Source organism: Pistacia vera, unplaced genomic scaffold (assembly GCF_008641045.1).
Source record: "Pistacia vera cultivar Batoury unplaced genomic scaffold, PisVer_v2 Contig363, whole genome shotgun sequence".
NCBI classification, from domain to species: Eukaryota; Viridiplantae; Streptophyta; class Magnoliopsida; order Sapindales; family Anacardiaceae; genus Pistacia; species Pistacia vera.
The window spans coordinates 19,761-40,447 of record NW_022196183.1 but is presented as its reverse complement, the minus strand read 5'-3'; the positions used below and the strand labels follow the sequence as shown (position 1 = coordinate 40,447).

Genomic DNA, 20,687 nt, shown 5'->3' with positions numbered 1-20,687 from the left:
GACACTTTTCAAGCGCTCTCCTGTCTGGGACGATTCAACGTACCAACTTGTCTCTAGTTTCATTTTTCATTTTATAATCTTTACTGGTCTTAGTTTAGCTACCAAGTGAAGAGAAGATGAGTGAGGCCAGTAGCCAAGGTGGCGCCAACCATGCTGGAGGAGATAAAATATCTGGCTCAAACGGGCCCAGTAGAGGAACAATCGTGAGGACAATTGTGCTTGACTCTTTAGGTAAGTCCAATGTATCTTAGGAAATCATCGAGAAGATATCTAATATGCAGTTTTGAGTGGTCAAGTCATATTATTTTTGTTCAAATTTTCAAAGATGCAGTCACTATCATTATAGGGTTATGATTTCGCAATTCATTGAATTGTTTGCCACCTCCTACTAATAATTAACTAATACTCCTGTAAATCCTAATACTCTATGCATCAACAGACAACAGTCAGCAGGCTCAGTTAAGTTAATTAAGAACGACAGTTTTCTTCAACTAATCAAACTTTTCTGTTTTGTTCATGTATAATTTTTAACCAACCAAAGTCTTATGTAATACAGCATTGGATCAGGCCCAATTAAATTTCTAGATACTACAATTTCCTGGCTTTCATATCTTAGATTCCATAGAACACTGTATTGAGCTTTCAAAAACAAATCTAATGTACCACTGGGTTGGTGATAGGCCCAAAATGTAGAGCCCAAGCCTCTATTTGGTAGTGGACTTAACAGTAGCAGCATAAAGTTTATGAAACATGATTAAATGGTAAAGCAAAGGGCCATATTTCCACAACCTAACCGTTGCACAACGGATTCATTCCCGGCACCCAATTTCAAAAATCTGAAAAAGGTGAAAACTAAAGCAAATTCCAATCTTTCTTTGCAAGCTTTTTTCAAACACAAACACCAAGACTATATATATAAAAAAAAAATGTTACCTCATCTTCCATCAACTTACACTCTTATTCTCATTTGCCTCTTCATCTCCATTCAATTTCAACAACAATGGGTTGTTGCATAAGCAAATTTCGACCCAAGAAATCAAAAATTTCCATAGAAGAATTAAACCATGTTCAAGACAAGCTTGTCATCTCACAAGCTCCCAAAATTCCAACTCCAATTCATCTCTCAAACAAAATTTCCCCATCTCCTTCTTCACTTCCCAGTTGTACTTCGTCTGTTTCTTCCTTTACTTGCAGTACAGGCAACACTGCTGAATCATGCTCATCAATCTCAACTGCATCTTCCGTCTTGAGCTCCAAAGATAGATCTTTCTCCAATGAGTTTCTTTGGTCTTGTGTCAAGGAGAATCCGCATATAGTTCGCATTAATTCCATCAAGGAAGCTGCTCTCTCTTTAGCAACCTCCAAAGTTCATGCTCAAAAGTTTGATTCACCTGCTAAATCATTTCTGGCACCAACGCCGATCAAACACTCAATCCCACAAAGGATAAATGGTTCTACACCACAAAAGAGAGTCCGGTCAAGCTCACCAACTACTTTAACGCGACAAAAGAGCTTTCGTATGGAACCAGAGAGGCAAAATTCTTCGTATTCTTTGCCGAGTAGAACCTTGAGATCACCATCTCCTAGTAGGAGATTTACTAGTGGTGAAAGTAACAGGGGATTTTTGACAAATACAACTACAGAAAGTTGTTCAAAGCGAGTGGTTGGAGCAAAGGTAAATGCAATAAATTCCGTTTCTTCTTCTCTAAGAAAAGAAAATTTCAGGCCTGCAAGTCCAAGCAACAATAATTCAATGGGATTGCGGCTTTGTTCGAGGAATAGAGATACTTGCACTTATAGAATTGGTTCTAAAATTGATGAAGTTGCAGCGGGAGAAGCAGTAGCTCAGCATGAGAGTGAGTGCATTCCCATGGAGGACATTGATAATCCTCTAATCTCATTGGATTGTTTTATTTTTCTGTAGAAAGATCGTGTGTGTGTGTGTGCATGCATATCTAATTTTACTCGTATTGTTCATAGCATTTCTTGGTTTTTTAACCTCTATGATTGTTTGCCTAAACTATTCATGCATAGTTTTCAAAAGCATAGATAAACATGGATCAAATTCTGATTGATTTGTAGCTGATATTGGTTGTAATTTTTTCCTCATCTTTTTTGTACTAATTGAGGGCATGCTATAATATTTGTTGGTTTGAGATATCTTTAGCGGCACAGGACTAAATTCAATTCAGTGACTGATGTATAACTGTTAGATTTGGTTGATGATGTTAGCCATATTCGTGTAAATTGTACTATGGGACGATCTGATAAAGTCCACATTTAATATTTTGGAAGTGGCAACAAAAATTCCTTTGAAAGTTAATGTTTAGGATCTTAGTGCAAACAATTATCTAAATATCTCAGATAAAAACATGTAGATAGATGGAGAACCAATTGCATCATCATCTATTGCACAAGGTGCTAACACAACAGAATATAAAGGGTCAAAATATTTGGATTCATTTCAAAGACTCATCATAATTTCTTGATCTTAATTTTCAAATGCCAAATTTTAAAAAACACGATTGGTGGAATTGTTCCTTTTTATTAATTTTCTCGTCACATGAGCCAGCTTTAGGTTGGGCCCAAGACGTGTAAGCCCAAAAATTTGTATGGATATTGGATGTAATGTAGCACCGAATATAAGAAGGTTAATGACATTTTGAACTCATAATTGGGCTGTATTATTGCCATATATAAAACGTATTTATATCAAAATTGAGAATGCTGTGGATCATCGTTGTCTCTGTGGCAGCCCTAAGATTAAAGATAAATCCCTCGAAAGTCGAAATGTATACTCCAATTTGTTTGTTTTTAACAATTTAACTACTTGATTCCGGTATACAAAATTGTTAGTAAAATCTGAATTTAGTTAACCCGGTGGAATAAAGAATGGCCAAATTATTTAATCAGATCGACAAATATAAAATAAAAGGATAAAGACAAGACTCAGACGTTAAACCAAATAAATATCAATGTTATAACATTTACATAAAGGACAATATTTCGTGCACAAGACAATCTACAAATTTCTTGAATTGTCCAAATAAAGAACATATTGGGCCGAAGAAAAGTTCGTAAAATAACTGAATATTACTAAATACTATATATTATATTGAAACTAATTATAAGAATCTGTATACAGAATTCTTTGGCATAATGCTTAACTTTTGGCACAACCTAGAAAGAAACAATAAATCGAAATGCATGCATATTATAAAAGATAAAAAATTAAAAAACAGACAAATATTAAGTAAAATTGCCATTGACCATCCAGGGCAATGTCACTAGCTAAAAGTCACGCAAAGTTATCTAGGTGTATTCTATATTCCAGCGTCTAGTTTTAATCTCTCTCATCATAAGCACTTCATCTGGATGGTCAAATTGATCGTTTACTCATTTAGAAAAAATTACCTTTGGATATATATAAGTCATAAAGAAGCATACATATAAAAATATATGGTCTTTCTTTACATACTAATACAGTGTATGAGCTAAAAATCGTTTTGGACCTTATGAATTCCAAGCATGTAACATCTACCAAGTGGTCCAAGGCTGTGGGCTAATTCTGGTTGGGCCTACATCAAGGTTCCTATCATGGGTCAGACTCACGGCCTAAACCCAGCTTCTCTCCAGATTGGGCTTCATCATTGGCCTCTCAGCTAGGCCCATTCTTCCACAATATCCTTTAAGGACCCGAAATCCCACTAAAAGAATAATATATCTATTTCCTATTTAGTCTTTATTCTAATTCACTCAAGATCTTGTATCTTATGTGAATTACGACTCTCAATCCTACAAAGGCAAGTAAATCAGGTTCTTTCATATTTAATAGAACTCTGCCATTATAGACTCAAAGTCTTATTAGGATTCTAAATAAAGAGAGTTCATGCCTTTCATTGAGGATCAATTATTCAATACCATCTACACGCAATCAAATTTCTTGCTCTTGAGAACTAACACCTTCGCTCTAGCTCTATTCTCCGATTAGACTCCGGTAAACCCTTCCTTCCCCTAACTCTCACTAAATAGCCTCATTCAACCTTACTGACTTAAGTGTTGGAGTGCCTACGGCAGCCACCGCACCAGTGTTTTATGTAAGCTTTGCGCTTGTTTTCTTTGTGTGCAGGTTTAGTGGATTGTTAGTGACCTCAACCTCGCAGGATTAGACCTCATTCCGTAACTGTAGATTTTAATGTCTACATACAACAGGAGTTTGGCCGACATGTTGTTCGCTATATTTACGAAGAAAAGAAACGAACGAGACGAATAAGAACATAAAAATTCTACAATTAAAAGATTTGAAACACGAAAAGTATTGGTTGAGATAAATGCAAGTGATGATAATCTGTTAGCGAAATTGGACAGGTAGCCATGTAGGGCAAAGCATGTCATAGCCATAATGCAAAACCTAAGAGTGTCATTGACTATAAACTATAAAGACGATTAAATTCACGTGAAGTGTTCTAAATCTATTTGCTACAAACAAAGCAATATGAATATAGATATGCATGCCTGCCAGAAGCAATTCATTCTTCTGTGACCTTATTTTCCTCCTTTCTTCAGGTATATTTGCAGGCACCCAGCCCCCAGGGCCCCTTTTTTTCTTGTATAACTTATTCATAGGTGATCGATTATTCATTTGAATTTAGTAAATACCACAGATACTTTGTCTCCATACCATTAACATATCCCCCATTTTCAGATTAAGTTTCTAGCCATTATCTTTGTTGATCGATGTGACTTTATTACATGATTTGGAACTACAATTTTTTATCATGAAATTGAAATCTGAACACTATAGTATTTATATAAATGTCATAAGCTTTTTATGCTTGGCTTTTGTTTATGATTTTCTTAAAGAAATTCTTTATAAGAAAAAAAAAAAAAAAACACTTTAATTTCTCCACAATAGTGGAGTGCTGGGGGGCACTGTTGATGATTTTAATTATTTATACATTTATTTATTTCATTGTAGATATAAAGGTTGACAGCATTTTAATGGTTGGCCATCCTCAGTCTCTCTGCCTCGTACCAAACCCACAAGGAAAATGACCCACAGCGTAACTCATCTATTAATTCAGTAAAGCAAAGGTCAGGGAAGATGAAGAATCCTGCAATTATATTTCTCGTCAGACACCTAGGAGTTAGCCAGAATAGCTTTAAATGTTCATAATTCTTGTTGGCTCTACTTTAAAGTCAATGGTATAAGAATTAAAACTCTAGGGGATGCTTGTTTTTTCCTAGACACTTAATAGAGTTTAGTCTCACTTAATACTTAAGGTGCTTTTGGTTGGAGGTTATCTCCAGTTACTCTAATAATGTTGTTATATTATCAATATTATTATGTTTGGTTGTCAAGTAATATAAGATTTCAGTAATCTTCCAACACTTATAGTAATCATTATTGATTATATAAGTAGTAATCTAAATATCATAATTTTCTTAAGTATTCTAAGATTACTTGGTAATCTTAATTTTGTTACAATTATACCTTTAATAAATTAAATTTTTGGACACTAATGCCTTTGTTTTGAAAAAAATTTACAAGAATATTTATAGACTATTTTATCCGTATACACAAGATTTTTAAGACATTATTACCCTTGTACCTCAACCAAATTACCCAAGCCCACAACCTCATCTGGCCACCACTACTGACAGTCCTTGGAATGACGCATGATCGATCAAATCTGGCCAACCGTGCACTGATTTGGTCGGAAAGAAACGGCTAGATCTATTCTGATTGTTTCTTTTTGGTTAGATCCACGACCGGATAGGCTCATGGCTGGCCATATCAGGTCAGTCGTGCACCGTTTAGGCCATGACCAGTAGTAGTGGCCAACGACTGGTATTGGCTTGGGTGGGTGGGGATGTTTTTGTTAAAACTTAAACTTTTATTGTGGTTGGGGTGTTTTAGCAAAATCTCAAATGTAGGGGGTTTAAAAAAATAAATATTTATATTAAAAAAGAACAACAATTTAGTAATCTATATAACATACCTATCAATTTATTCCAGTCTAACCAAACACATTTAATATAACATTCCTAGTAATTTTTAAGGTAATCCATCTTCTCATTAATATAACATTTCCGGTAATTTTCAAGATAATATATCTTCCCATTAATATAACATTCCCAGTACAACATTCATTGAATCAAACACACTAATGTTTTAAGTTATGTAATCATGTGTTTGTTTTTTAAATTTATTATATCTAAATAAAAGTTTCTATATATATTTATATTCATAATATGTTTTTATATCTATAAAAAATTATAGATTATAATTATGTTATTATATTATTACTTGGTTTAGGAATCATTATTGTTAGAATTGAGAGGGCAAGAGAGGCAATTGAAGAGAGCGGGAGTATGCCCGGGAGATATTTGAGAGAAATTCAATTTAATTGTATTGAGTTATTCAATTTGAGTTGTGAATACACAACCTATTTATACAAAAGTGTTATAACTATGTAAGGATATAAAATATTACAAATAATAATACAATCTCAATAATAAACAAAGAAAATTATATCTTAGCATAATTAGGAATAAGAATAATTCACATATTCTCATTCCATGTCCAGATGATATGTGAATTAGTCATTCCATGTCCAGATGATATGTGAATTAGTGTCACATATTTTCTTCCCTTATTCACATGTCAACGTTATCCTAATTAACTTTAATTCTAGGTTAATATTATTAATTTTATAAAATTATTTATGTATGATTAATAGATAATATTGTAAACGGTAAAATTTACAATCAAACTTGTAAAAATAGGATCTTCTGATATGAGCCACTAACAATCTTGGTGGACCAGCTCTTCAGGTTGGAACGTCTGGACGCTGTCAAAATTTGCTAAGAGCTTGGAAGCAAAAACATTGGAACTTAGGGCTGATTTTTGAATGCTGAATGAGAGGGTTTTCCTTTGTTTTTATAGTGAACCCAAAGGGTCCGAATCCTAGTAGGACTCTGAGTCCTACTTAGTAGGAGATTTCTCCTTTTGGATGGAGATTAGATTTCTTGCCTTTATTCGTTCAGGGTTTCCTCTTTGGGTGAGATCTGGGATCTTGTCAAAAGAGAAAATTATCTAGGATTCTGATCCTTATTATGGACTGTTGTGGGCAGATAGACTGGACTCAATTCAGCTTAACTCGTGGGGTGGCCCAACTCATTGAGTAGGCATTTCACAAGGTAGTTTAAGAGGCGAGCCCAATCAGAATTGGGCTAAGGCCTTTGGGCCGTGACATTGTCATTTTGCTATTGGACCTTGTTAGGTCCAATACGATTTTTAGCCTTTATAGTTTGTGCCCTACTCTCTAAGTTAAAGGGTATTTAGCTTAGAGAGTAGGTTCACTTACTCATATTCAGGATACAGATAGGTCATCGCTCCTAGGAGGAGAGCTTGACCATTATGGGTGCCCTTGGGACACGATCAGCTCGACTCAATCCCAATTACCGAACTAAATGGATCGAAGATCACAGGGATCTCGTCTAAGGTGATTCCTAAGTTTTGTTGATGTTCGCCTGGTTCGGCAGTGTTTTGCAAAAGGATAGCGTTGACCGAACCGAACATGATGCAACCTAATTTGGTTGATTCAAACAAACGGGTTCGTTCGATACTACTTTAGCCACGAAATGATTGTGGGTTGTGAGGATGGAAAACAGGGAATGATGATGCAGCTCGGCAATCGTTCCCTTATTGTGATCCGCATGAACATGATTGAGGATCCATACCATTCCATCTTAGGCATTGTGGAGAACCTATTGTTTGGAACCGAGCTGACTTGAGGTATTGCCAGCTTCTTGAATTTGCATAGATATGAATGTGGAGATTAGTCTTCCCAATAAGGCACTTTATCTGGTACAACTGAGCCGTGTCAAACAAACATTGTGAGTAAATCCTTAAGCGACGTCATGAAGATGTTTATGTGTCCTGCTTCGTGCGTATCGCACGTGCAAGATGTTAGAGGTAGGAAAACGAAAAGTTTTTGCCTTTTGATTGCCAATGACTCTATCACCTCTTTTTCGCAGATTGACCCCATTAAATGTGACGTCCCTTCATTTTTGAACTCAGTTCTACCATTTGAGTATATTTCTAGAGATAGAAAGCACAGGCGACATTTTACTTTGAAAAAATTAATTTTTCGGCTACTTGTCATAATAACTCTTTACTTTTCTCGTCAATTTGTTTTTGCTGTTTTTGTGCCACTAAGTGAGAAATCGAGTGTTTTGGAGACCTATTTGGAGGGATTTGGGTTAATTTTGAGTTTGGGTTTTGAGTTTTTGAAGAAAAGTGGTTTTGCATAGTTTTTCGGTTAGTTTTAGGAGGTGAAGTGGTTCCTGGGTTTTTTGGGAAGAAAGGGACAAAGGTAAAGGGTTTTTGAGAGATCACTTGAATTGGATTGGATCGAGTCGAATGAGGTGTGAGTTGGGACTCATTCGATAAGAAGTGCCAAGTGGAAAGTATAGCCTGACAATTGCCCAAATTAGAGCCAAGTGGTAATGTCTTAGGGGAAAAGGGAATGAGTATGAAGATGCACCCACCATAGTGGTGCTCTCGGACGGTGACGAGATGACTCTATCTCAGGGGGTGAACGTTGCTTTTCATGTGGGAAATATGTTAAGCGGTTGTGCTGCAAAGCTGAGTGGTGATGGTTTCAGCAGCAAAGACTTTGGAAGCGAGTTTGAACGGGAGGATGCTACTAATGTGGATCGGACAAGTGGGAGTGAAGCACCCTCAACCAGTGGTGGTCACGGGGATGAGCAGAGCCATCTCGACGTTAGGATGCTTGCTGACAACTCGTCGTCCTAACTCGAGTTGATAGAGCTTACAAAACTAAGGTACCTGTACAAGATACATGCTTCCATTGAGATGAGGGTGCCGACTGGGCATGAGAGGGTGGAATGGTTTGTGTTATGCTAGATCAGCATATACGAGCAGACCCTGGTAGAGGGAATGCATTTTCCCTTTCTTCGGTTGGTGCATGAAGTATTGAGCCACTATGGCATTGCCTTGAGCCAATTGATGCCAAACGTGTGGTGACTGCTCATGTCCATCGAGTGTCTATGCGCACGGCTCCGCATAGAATTCAGAGCTATGGATATGCTCTACTTGTATTATTTAAAGGAGCACAACAAAGAGAGAGATAGGTACCTCTTTATGCTACGATACTGTCGGAGGCATTTGGTGGTTGAGTTGAAAATGTATGACAAGAAATGGAAGGACGATTGTGAAAGGTGACTTGGTTTTTAGGTAAGGTGGAGCCAGGGACATTCCTTTCTTTTGGCAGGTGAGGAGATTTTATTTTAGCTAAGTGTTGGTGTACTGAATCTCATTGTTTCTTCTTTTGTAGACTTGAACTACAATAAAGTGTTTCCTGGACTCTGTGTTGAGGAGAAGAGCTGAGCCATCCTTGCTTTATCAGAAGAAGAGAGAAATTACTGTCAAATGCTAGATGATGCATATCTACAAAGGAGCCCTTTGTGGAGGCATGTCTCCGAGGTGCAGTAAGGTATCTTGCTTCCACTTAGGAACCTATTGCTGTATATCTTGTTGGTTTGGTATAGCAACCTCGTCATCTTTGTAGATCTATACGTCTTCCACTAACCATTGAGGAATTGTACCTTACAGAAGAGAGGATATCGAGCGATTTCAAGTTTCTAACTGTCAAGGAGATTAAGGAGAGGTGTTGAACTGAGTCGATGAAGAAGCGGAAGAGGATAGAGTTGGGTGGAAGTTCTTCGATAAACGTTGAGGCAAGTCCAGGTTGTACGTCTCCACTTAGTCAAAAGGCAATGCCAACTACAATGGTTGTGGTGCCAGATGATGATTGTGTGAAGATTGTCATTCTGTTTGATGCTTTGGCCTACTTCGACACTTCTTTTGTTAGAGCCGTGTTAGACTCCTTCTCGCTGCTTGAAGATGAGCATCAACTCGGGAGGATCGACGCAGTGTAGATAGCCGAGTAGGCAATGACTCGCCTCTTATAGGTATCTTAAAGTTTGCTTTGCTTCATCGTTTTTTCTTTCATACTTAGTTTAATTCATTGTACTCTTTTTGGTTATAGGCTCTTTTTGGGGGTGCCCATCTTCGAAAATTGGTCACCTCGCAGGAAATGAGGAACAAGGATCTAGAGAGGCGTGTTAGGGAGTTGACTGATTCCAACTCCAAGTTAGAGAGGAAGTTGCGGCTTGATCAGGAAAGGAAGAAGGAATCTGAAAAGGTTCGTGTAGATCTTATGTGCCAATTGTATAAGACCCAAGCCGAGTGGGAGCCTGAGAGGGCTTCCTTGATTAGGAGGTTGGAGACTGTCTCCATTGAGGCAGTTTTGAAGAGTCACTCCGAGCTAATGGAGGATTTCAAGGAGAGAAAGCAAGGTGAGTGGAAGCCGGATGAAGACATAGCAGAATATAAGGCTTTTCTTGCCAAGCAAGGTCTTGGACCTGAGCCGAACAGTTGTGAGGATAGACTCGCTACTTTTGAAACTTGAGTCAGGGAGCCGGGCGATGGATTGAAATAGTTGATCGAGGGAATAGTCACACCAGAAGTCAGCCAACTGGGTATGTTACCGGACCGAGTGACAAGACAACTGAAGATGTTTTAGTTTAAGTTTTACTGTTTAATTTTTTTGTAAGTGCTGAGTCCATTTTTCACTTTTTGTAATCGTCGAGAGCATTGGATGGTAAAGAACTCAGCCCTTCGAGCTTTTCGCTTTTCCTTTTATGATAGGGGCTCGGCTCTACCTATCTCCTTTTTGATGTCTGGAATTTACCCTTTCTTTTTCAAGTGTAGTGGATGTCTGATTGATTGGGGTTTTTATTGCATGTGTATAGAGTGTCCTTTAGAGTCCTTGGGGCGTTTATTATGACAAACACTTAAAAAAATTTGTATGACTGAATAATGCCTTGATTTATTGAATGATGAAAAACAATATCAATTGGAAAAAAATTGTCTAAACAAAACTAGGGGGAGCAGATAGGCCCACCCTATCCCCCATTGTAAAGAATTCTTAGGTGTTGTAGATGATAGAGATGCGCCGAGTAGTATCAGAAATGGTAGGCCTTTAAATAGGTGGCATTCCAACTGTTAGTGATGTTCTTGCCTTATGGTATTTGCAGTTGATAGGTTCCTTTCCCAATAACCTTGGTGATTTTGTAAGGGTTTTCCCATGTGGGGTCGAGTTTGCTTGCTCCTAACATTTTAATGTTCTGGAATACTTGGCGTAGGACCTAGTTGCCGACTTTGAAGACTCTAGCTTAGACATTCTTGTTGTAATGCCGAGCCATTTTTTGCTGGTATATGACATTGCAGATAAGGGCTTGATCCCTTAGTTCGTCGACGGTGATGAGGTTATGGTAGAGTTGCTGCTTGTTGATTTTTTGTTCATCCATTGGAGCCAAATTGAGGGGATCGTCACTTCTACTGTAATAATAGCTTTTGAACAATAGGCCAGGAAAAAAGGTGCTTCTTTTGTGGACGACCGCGCAATTGTGCGGTTGGACCATAGCACCCAAGAAGATCATCTGCCCAAGCTCCCTTTGCCTTTTATAGTCTCTTCTTCAAGCTTTGAAGGATAGTTTTATTTAAGGACTCGACTTGCCCGTTTGCTTGGGGATAACACGGTGTGGAAAAGCTTATATTGATCCCCCACATTCTACAGAAGTCTTAGAAGCTGGAACTGTTAAATTGGGAGCTGTTGTTGATGATTATTTCTTTTGGCAGGCCGAACCGACAGATCACATTCTTCCAGACAAATCTCTTTACTTTGCGATCCCTGACTTGAGTGAAGGCTTCCACTTCCATCCACTTGGTGAAGTAGTCGGTAATCGAGCTTGTACATTCTTTGGCCTTGCGCGGTTGGTAGCTTGCTTACAATGTCCATCCCTTACTTCATGAATGGCCAAGGCATGAGGATGGAGTTGAGTTATTCAGTAGGTAGGTGTGATATCTTGGCGAAATGGTGGCAGTTGTAGCAATTCTTGGCGTACTTAGCCGAGTTAGAGTGCATGGTAGGCCAATAGTAACCGATAATCAATGCTCTCTTGGCAAGGCACCATCCCCTGGCGTGATTGTCGCACTTGCCTTCATGGAGTTCTACGAGCACGCACTTTGCTTCTTCGGGGGTGATACACTTGAGATATGGTCTTGAAAACGATCTTCTAAGTAGGCGACCATCCTGAATAGTGAACCATGCCGCTTTAGCTTTGAGCCACCATGCCTTATTCTTGTTTACAGGGAGTTCATCGTTCTCTAGGTAATGGAGGATGTGTGTCGTTCTGTAATATACTATATAGCTAGTAATTCTATAAGAAATATAAGATAGAATTTACTAAATAACTTTTACAAACATATACATACATAATGTAAATCCGAAAGTTCTAATTTTTATTTCATATAAATATATAAACAAAACATTGATATACTTTAGTAAACATAAGGTAATCTTGAACAGTGCAGCCAAACTCTACCACTTCTTGACGTCCTACCCGATCGCAAATCATCTAGTACCTGCAAAATAGTAAATTAATGGAGTGAGCACTAATTGCTCAGTAAGTAAACCAAACTGCACTACTGTGTTTCCTCCGTTACTCATGTTCTGATTTTTCTTTTTCTCACTTTATTCTTTGATTATATTCTTGATTCTTTTATGTTTCTCTTTTTCTTATGCTATAATCTCTTTCTTTTCTTTTCTGTTTCTGTTTCTTTTATTTCTTCTTTCTAGTTTGCCGATCGGACTAGGTTGATGCATGGATTTGGAACCTTGGCTATGTGAGTGGGTACAATCCTCATCTACATGCACTACTCATGGACTGTACAAGTATTGTATCTCTCTGATGTGGCCGCTCACTCGTGGCGGCGTGCATGTAGGTATACTCTACTGGGTACAGTCTTCATCCACATATACTATTCACGGACTATACAAATACTATATCTCTCTGCTGATGCTGCTCGCTCGTGGCGACATGTATATGGGCATCTCTATCACTCACAGGTTCCCCATCGCAAAAACCTTATATCATAGAATAATATAGAAAGAGATACTATGCACATTTCAACATGAATTCCCAAGTTATGGAAATTCTACACTTGCATTCTTTAAAAAAAAAACATAAACTTTCCATATATGAACATATCATTTCATCATGACCATTTCATGGATGCATAACAAATTCATTACATTAAATAATCATAAAGACCACTCATTCAAACATGCTTCACAACCCTTTAAGCATCGTTTTCATACTTAGGATCAATCATTGATTATTAGGCTACAAGCAAATTAATAAAGTGGAAGCACTTTTGAGATAGTCATTCTACACATGTTATATTCAAGAAGGCATATCTCGAGTTATACACATTGGATTGCTATGATCTTGGTCACATTTTAAAGCTTAGAGAAAGAGCTACAATTTTTGTGTTTAGGACTCAGCCCATTTTGATAGGTAAGATGCTCAAAAATCACTTAGAAGGTCACGGACTTGACAGGGCAACCTTGGTAACATGCCTATTTTAAGGCTTTTCCATACCTATTTACCTCCACTTACTCCCTAACCTTTCCTAACAATTTTCCCCTGTGAAAACAGGTTAAAAGATCAATAATATACATTCAAACTTCAAGTCTTGCCTTTCTCTAACCCTTTCCTCATTAGGGTTTAGCCAACTCATGCATGCAATTTCTCTTTGGATTTTCATCAAACACTTCATATGCACATGCAACAACCTTGTTGGCTACACCTCCACAACTCTCTAATTCAACCAAATTGTGAGCCAAAAACTCACTAATTATAGCATCAAACCTATCCATTTTCAACAATTCTCTACACTTCAAATATTTCAACACAAAATCTTCCACAACTTCACCAAACCATCACATAATCATACACTACTTCTCATGGCTAGAATTTATACATCAATAAACATAAAAAATAGCCCATAAATTCTCTCATACCATCACATACAAACATGCAAAAATTCATTCAACACAAGTTTTGCTCAAATTAAGGTTCAAATTAGGTTTACTTACCTTGAATATCTGAGATTACTTCCCTTTTGCTCTAAATCTCTTCCTCTTGGACCTAAATCATATAAAAACCATAAGAATTTAAAACTTTAAAGTTTAATCACACTCCTTTTGCTAGAATTTTACCTTAGGATGCTTGACGATTGAAAATCTCCAAAAATCTAAACCAAATCCTATGATTTTCCTTTAAAGTTTAGTGAAGAAAATTGAGAGAAATATGGGGTGGAGTGGCGTGAACAAGGGCTGAATATGTGTTAGGGTTTTCTTCAAATAAAGCCTTATATCAACTAATATAAGCATGTGTTCCCATTTTGCCCTTGCACTTTCTCTAAAATTTCATCTATGTCCCTTAGTCAATTATCATAATGCCCTCGTTTTTTGCATTCTCCATGAAATTCTATCTCTTTTCACTCCCCACAATTTCAACTAATTTTGAGTGAAAAGACCATTTTACCCTTAATGCAAGTTTAAGGTATTTTCTTCACATTTTCTCAGAATAACTTTAACAAAAATCAACTAAAGGTATAAGAGCATAAATTAAATTACGTACCTCCATGTGGGTGTTACACATTCATGACTCGTTTGGCTCGACTGGAGTGACTTTGGCTTAGCCAGAAGTAATTGCTAATGCTTATAGGTGTACCAAGGGGATTGTTGTTGGGTGTTGGGTCTTCAGGGCCGAACCAAGATTTGCAAGGGCGTCTGCATGAGAGTTTTCGGTCCTTGGTGTTAGAATAGGTGCCCTAGAGCCAATCCAGTTGTGTAAATTGACTCTTTGTAATCATGTTTTATTGTTATTATAAAGACATTTATCTATATCATATGATATGATTATATTCATATAAGAAAATGGTATATGTCCTTATGATGGTGGAATCATAATGAGGGCATCGAGTGCTTGAAATCATGATAGTAAGAACCCTATGAGCATAGATGGTGGCTATTCTAAAAACGTCCATTACCTTAGTATTATTCTAACCTAGGACACAAATAATACGGTAAGATTATCATAGTGTTAAATGACCATATCAAAAGGTAGTGACATATCTCACCTGTCAAGGTTGTTTGGTGACAACCTAGTGCAACACAAGGGTGCTTGCTATAGGCAAGTTCACTGGACTGACCCACTAGATGATTCCATATGAATGGCAACCCTAGTGTCTATGGAATAAATTCTCTAACGAATGGTGGTGCATGTGATCCTTAGACTTGAGATTACCAGAGCGCCTTGTGCATCGATTGGTGTAGTTTGACATTAGCCTAACATAGTTTTATTCAAAACTATCAATATGGTAGTGATTGACTACATTGAGCAGTGTATTAAGACTATGGTGGATCGACAGAGGATTCATCACTCTAGGGTATGGAAGAAATTATCTCACAGAGTAATTCGGTAGATGGCGATGACATTAAATCTGTGGCCACAGTGGGATTGAGTTGTAGCTCAATCCAATCTATTCCAGTCGTTGGTCTAATAACCAAATACCGAGATATCAAGGATATCCGAGGTTGACACTACTTCTATTCTTGGGCCTTGATGAGATAATAGATGATAAAATGATTGAATTACATGGTAACCATATCATCAATAGGTAGCAGTTTCGTTGAATCCGAATCTATCAGGTGGCCATGATGCCTGGCTAGAGGCCAATCTTGGTTTGTGTCTAATGAGACGATTGATTGATTGTCAATCGTGATATAATTCACTGTCGATATGATGAGGATCCTTCGGGTTGCACACATAGAAGACGGATTAAGAATAAAATTCATGAGAAGGGTATTTTCATCATTTATGATGAAATGACATTTTCGTCTTTTAAGATGAAAGGGCATTTTGGTATCTCATAGCGTAATTAAATTTACTGACATTGTTGCCTAAATTTAACTTCATATGGAAATTAAATTAGTGAGATTATATATATTTAAATATTCAGTTTCTCTCTCTCTCTCTCTCTCTCTCTGTCTATATATATATATATATATATATATATATATATATATTTATTTATTTATTTATTTATATATTCAAATATAATGGATATTATCCAATATTAATAGTTATTATTAATATTGATAATATGAATTCAAATTTGGTTTTTAAATTTGAATTGAAAAATGTCATGTTTGGTTGCAAGAGTAATCTATTCCAATATCCAATTGGAATAGACGGCTATTCCAATTTGGAATAGGGTTTTAGTGTATACTATTTAAGTGCAAGTAAAATTAAAATGAAATAATTCATTCTATTAAAATAAACCCTAGCCACCCTCTCTCTCCCTCTCCCAAAAACGTGAACCTCTTTTGTGAGAGAAAGAATTTTTCTTTCCAAGAAAATTTTTGTAGACTTTTATTCTTTTAGTTGAGTGAATTACCTAGCCTAATAGTTCTTTAACGATGTTTGTCCCGTCTTCGTGTGGATACCGGGAGTTTATTTAAAACTTGGAGTGGGAGCGAATCACATCAATAGGAGGAGCCTCCAAACGTTGGTATGACATTTAACTTGATTTAAATATTTTTCTTGTATTAAAATGATGTAGATCCGTAATTGGATAATTGGTTTTATGGCTTTTATGATTGAATTTTTTTTATATTTTCGCTACGTAAATGATCCAAAAACCTATACTTGGGACCTAGGTGATTGTGATCTCTTTGAATGATGATTTAGCTCTTTGGCCTAGTTTAAGTACGAAGTCATCTTGGCGTCCCCTGCTTGATAGGAGCCTAGGAGTTGATTCACCACTAGTTGTGAGTCAGATTTCACTTCTATCTTTTTTATCCCCATTCCTTTGGCGAGTTAGAGTCCAATGATCAACGTCTCATATTCGGCTTCATTGTTGGTTGCTTTGAAGCCGCACCGTATAGCTTGCTGCAAAATATCTCATTCTGGGGAGATGAGCACTAGTCCTAGTTAGCTGCCATTGATATTGCTTGAGCCATCTACTAATAGAATCCATTTGGAGGGTGCATGATTTGTCAAACATAAGAGCTCATTCTTCGCCTAAATAAAAGTGCTAGATATGAAGTCAGCTAGCACTTGAGACTTGATTGCGGTGCAGGGTTGGAAGGAGACATCGAACTCGCTCAATTCAACTGCCTATTGGATGAGCTGACCCGAGAGATATGGCTTGTGGATTATCTTATGAGGTCAAGACTATGATCGAGTGGCATTGAAAGTATGACTGCAACTTCTATGCGACTGTGATTAAGGCAAGTGTCAATTTTTGAAGTTGGCTTTAACAAGTTTCGACGTCAAGTAGGGACTTGTTGGTGTAGTAGATTGGTAGTTTCTTTCATTCTTCCTCTCGAATTAGCACGACGGATATGGAAAATTCAGATACTACCAGGTAAGTGAAGAGCATTCCCCCATCTTTGATTTAGATAGCAGTGGAGGCGACGTTAAGTACCGTTTCAGTTGAATCAATGCTTCTTTGCATGTTGGAGTCCATTTAAACTTCTTCGATTTTTTGAGAGCGGCGAAGAAGAGGTGTCATTTCTCTACTGACTTGGAGATAAACCGGCTTAGGGTGGCTATTCTCCCTGTGAGACGTTGCATGTCTTTTATGCAAGTTGGGGTGAGATGCTCAAAACCGCCCTGATTTGATCTGGATTGGCTTTGATGCCGTACTGCATCATCATGTAACCTAGAAACTTGCCAGATGAGACGCCAAAGGAGCACTTGACTGGATTCAATTTCATATTGTATTTTCGTAATACCTCGAAGGCTTGTCGAAGATGGTTGAGTTGTTGCTCGACGATTAAGGACTTCACTAACATATCGTCGATGTATACTTCCATGAAGTTCTTTAGCAGGTTTGAGAACATTTTGTTCTCAAGTCGCTGGTACATGGCTCTAGCATTCTTTAGGTCAAACGACATCACTTTGTAGTAGTAAGAGTCTCGTTCGATGATAAAGGCGGTCTTCTCTTCGTCATCTGAGTGCATCAATATCTGGTTGTAGCTTGAGAAGGCGTCCATGAAGCTTAGTAGCTCATCTTCGATGGTGGCATTTGTGAAATCAAAAGAGATCATTCTTGATATTCATTGTGAATAACATACAACAATATATACACCTAGTAATCCATGAAATAAGGAAATGAAATAATCATATTCCTAATAAATCTGATCCTTATCCCTAATGTGATTTTGATCCTAATCCTAATATTATAGTGTACAACTCAACATCCTAATCTTAACATGATTATATACAACTTAACACTCGCCTTCAAGCTAGAACATATAAATCATATACACCAAGCTTGCTACAAATAAAACCAATAAGAGAACCCTTGAGTGATTTAGTAAGAATATCCGCTAGTTGGTCGTTTGAGCTGACATGATTAGTGGTAATACAACCGAACAAAATTTTCTCTTGAAAAAAAATGACAATCAATTTCTGTATGTTTAGTCCTCTCTTGAAACATCGAATTAGAGGCAACATGGAAAGCAACTTGATTATCGCAAAGTAATTTCATCTTTGATACTTTTGCAAATTTCACCTCTTGAATTAATTGCTTCAACCAAATGAGCTCACAAGTTGCTAAGGCCATTGCACGATATTTTGCCTCTGCACTCGATTTGGCAACAACATCTTGGTTCTTACTCTTTCAAGATACAAGGTTCCCCCAACAAGAACACAAAAACCTAAAGTGGAACGTCTATTAGATGGAACACTTGCCCAATCAGCATTAGAATACTCAACAACTTGTGTATGACCCTGTTTTCATATAATAAACCTTTATCGGGTGCACCCTTGATGTACCTTAGAATTCGAACAATTGCATCCTAATGACTATTACATGGAGACTATAAGAACTGACTAACAACACTGATAGAGAAGGATATATCGGATCGTGTGATGGTGAGATAATTAAGCTTACCAACTAGTCTTTGGTATCTTCCAGGATCAGCTAGAGGCTCCCCTTGTCTAGGTGAGAGCTTTGAATTAAGTTCCATAGGAGAGTCTATCGGTCTGCAATCTGACATCCCTGTTTCTTCCAAAATATCTAGTGCATACTTTCTTTGAGAGATAACAATATCAGAGTTGGATTGAGCAATTTCTATACCAAGAAAGTATTTAAGTAGCCCCAAATCTTTGGTCTGAAAGTGGCTAAACAAGTGTTTCTTCAACTACTCAATACCATCTTGATCACTTCTTGTAATGACAATATCATCGACATAGACAACCAAATAGATGCATTGCTCTGGTGATGTATGTTTATAGAAGACTGAATGATTAGATTCACACCAGACCATACCAAACTCTTGGATGATAATACTTAAACGTCTAAACTAGGCACGAGTAGACTACTTTAAGCCATACAGTGAGCGACGAAGTTTACAAACTAAGATAGACTGCCTCTGAGCAACAAAACTAGACGATTGCTCTATATATATCTCTTCCGGAAGCGCTATTGTCGGATGGCAGCCATAGATAAGAACAACCGGATAGAAAACATCTTTGTCACAAGAGAAAATTGTCATAATAATCCAACCCATGAGTCTGAGTGTTCCCTTTGGCTACCAAACAAGCCTTTAAGTGATCAGCATGCCCATTTGGACCAACTTTGATAGTATACATCCAACGAAAACCAACAATCGATTACCCTAGAGGCAAAGGAACCAATTTTGAAATGTTGTTATTATTATGTAAAGTAGTCATATCTTCAACCATTGTCTGACGCCACCCAGGATCGGTCAACGTCTCATGAATATTGGAAGGAACAAACATAGAAGAAATTGTGGACACAAAAGCAAAATAGGGTGAAGATAATCGATGATAACGAAGGAAATTATAATCAGGTGAGGGTTATGAGTGGACCGTATACCTTTACGAATGGCGATCGAAAACTGATCATCAGGAGGTAGGACCGCGGCATGAGAGGAATTTAGAGCAGAACTTGTAACAGGAGCCTCAAGAACAGGGTCAAGGACAATATTAGTACCTATAAGAGGAATAATAGCATTATCTACAGGAGAGGACTCTCCTATAGGTAAGAACACTGTGAGACAAGTATAGACTCAGATGACTGACTATAAAAAGGGAGCAATGAGAGGTACGGGGAGTACCTCAGTTATAGAGGCACAGTTTGGTGGAGATGAAGAGAAGAAGGGAGAAGACTAAAAAAAGGTAACATCAGCAGATATGAAATATCGATTCAGTGTGGGAGAGTAATACCTATAACCTTTTTGAAGACCCCAGTAACCTAGAAAAATACATTTGGTAGACTTGGCAGATAATTTATCCTGATCAGGGGAGAAGACATAGACAAAACATGTGCAAGTAAAGACACGAGGAGGAAGAGAGAATAAAGACTATCCAGGGTATGAAATAGAATGAGGTACCTTGTTTTGTAGGACAGAAGAAGGCATCCAATTGATCAAGAAACAAACAATTAGCACAGCGTTTGCCCAAAACTGGAAAGGAACCTAATTGTGTAAAAGCAAAGTGCAGGCAATTTCAATGAGATGTTTATTCTTACGCTCAGCAACCCCATTTTGTTGTGGGGTATAAGCACAAGATGACTGATGAAGGATTCCCTGCGAGGACATGAATTTTGCAAAGGGGACAGAAAAGTATTCACAAGCATTATCACTCCACAACACACGAATAGTAGCATTAAATTGGGTCTTAATTTCAACACAAAAGGATTCAAA

General features: G+C 37.4%; 1 protein-coding gene across 1 annotated transcript; it reads left to right on the top strand.

Moving 5' to 3' along the window:
• The first annotated feature begins 968 nt into the window (after positions 1 to 968).
• Positions 969 to 2,164, top strand: LOC116140134. Its single transcript, XM_031425759.1, has one exon. It carries the CDS (start codon positions 1,001 to 1,003, stop codon positions 1,922 to 1,924), a length of 924 nt encoding a protein of 307 aa, XP_031281619.1. The 5' UTR covers positions 969 to 1,000; the 3' UTR covers positions 1,925 to 2,164.
• The last annotated feature ends 18,523 nt before the right edge of the window (positions 2,165 to 20,687 follow it).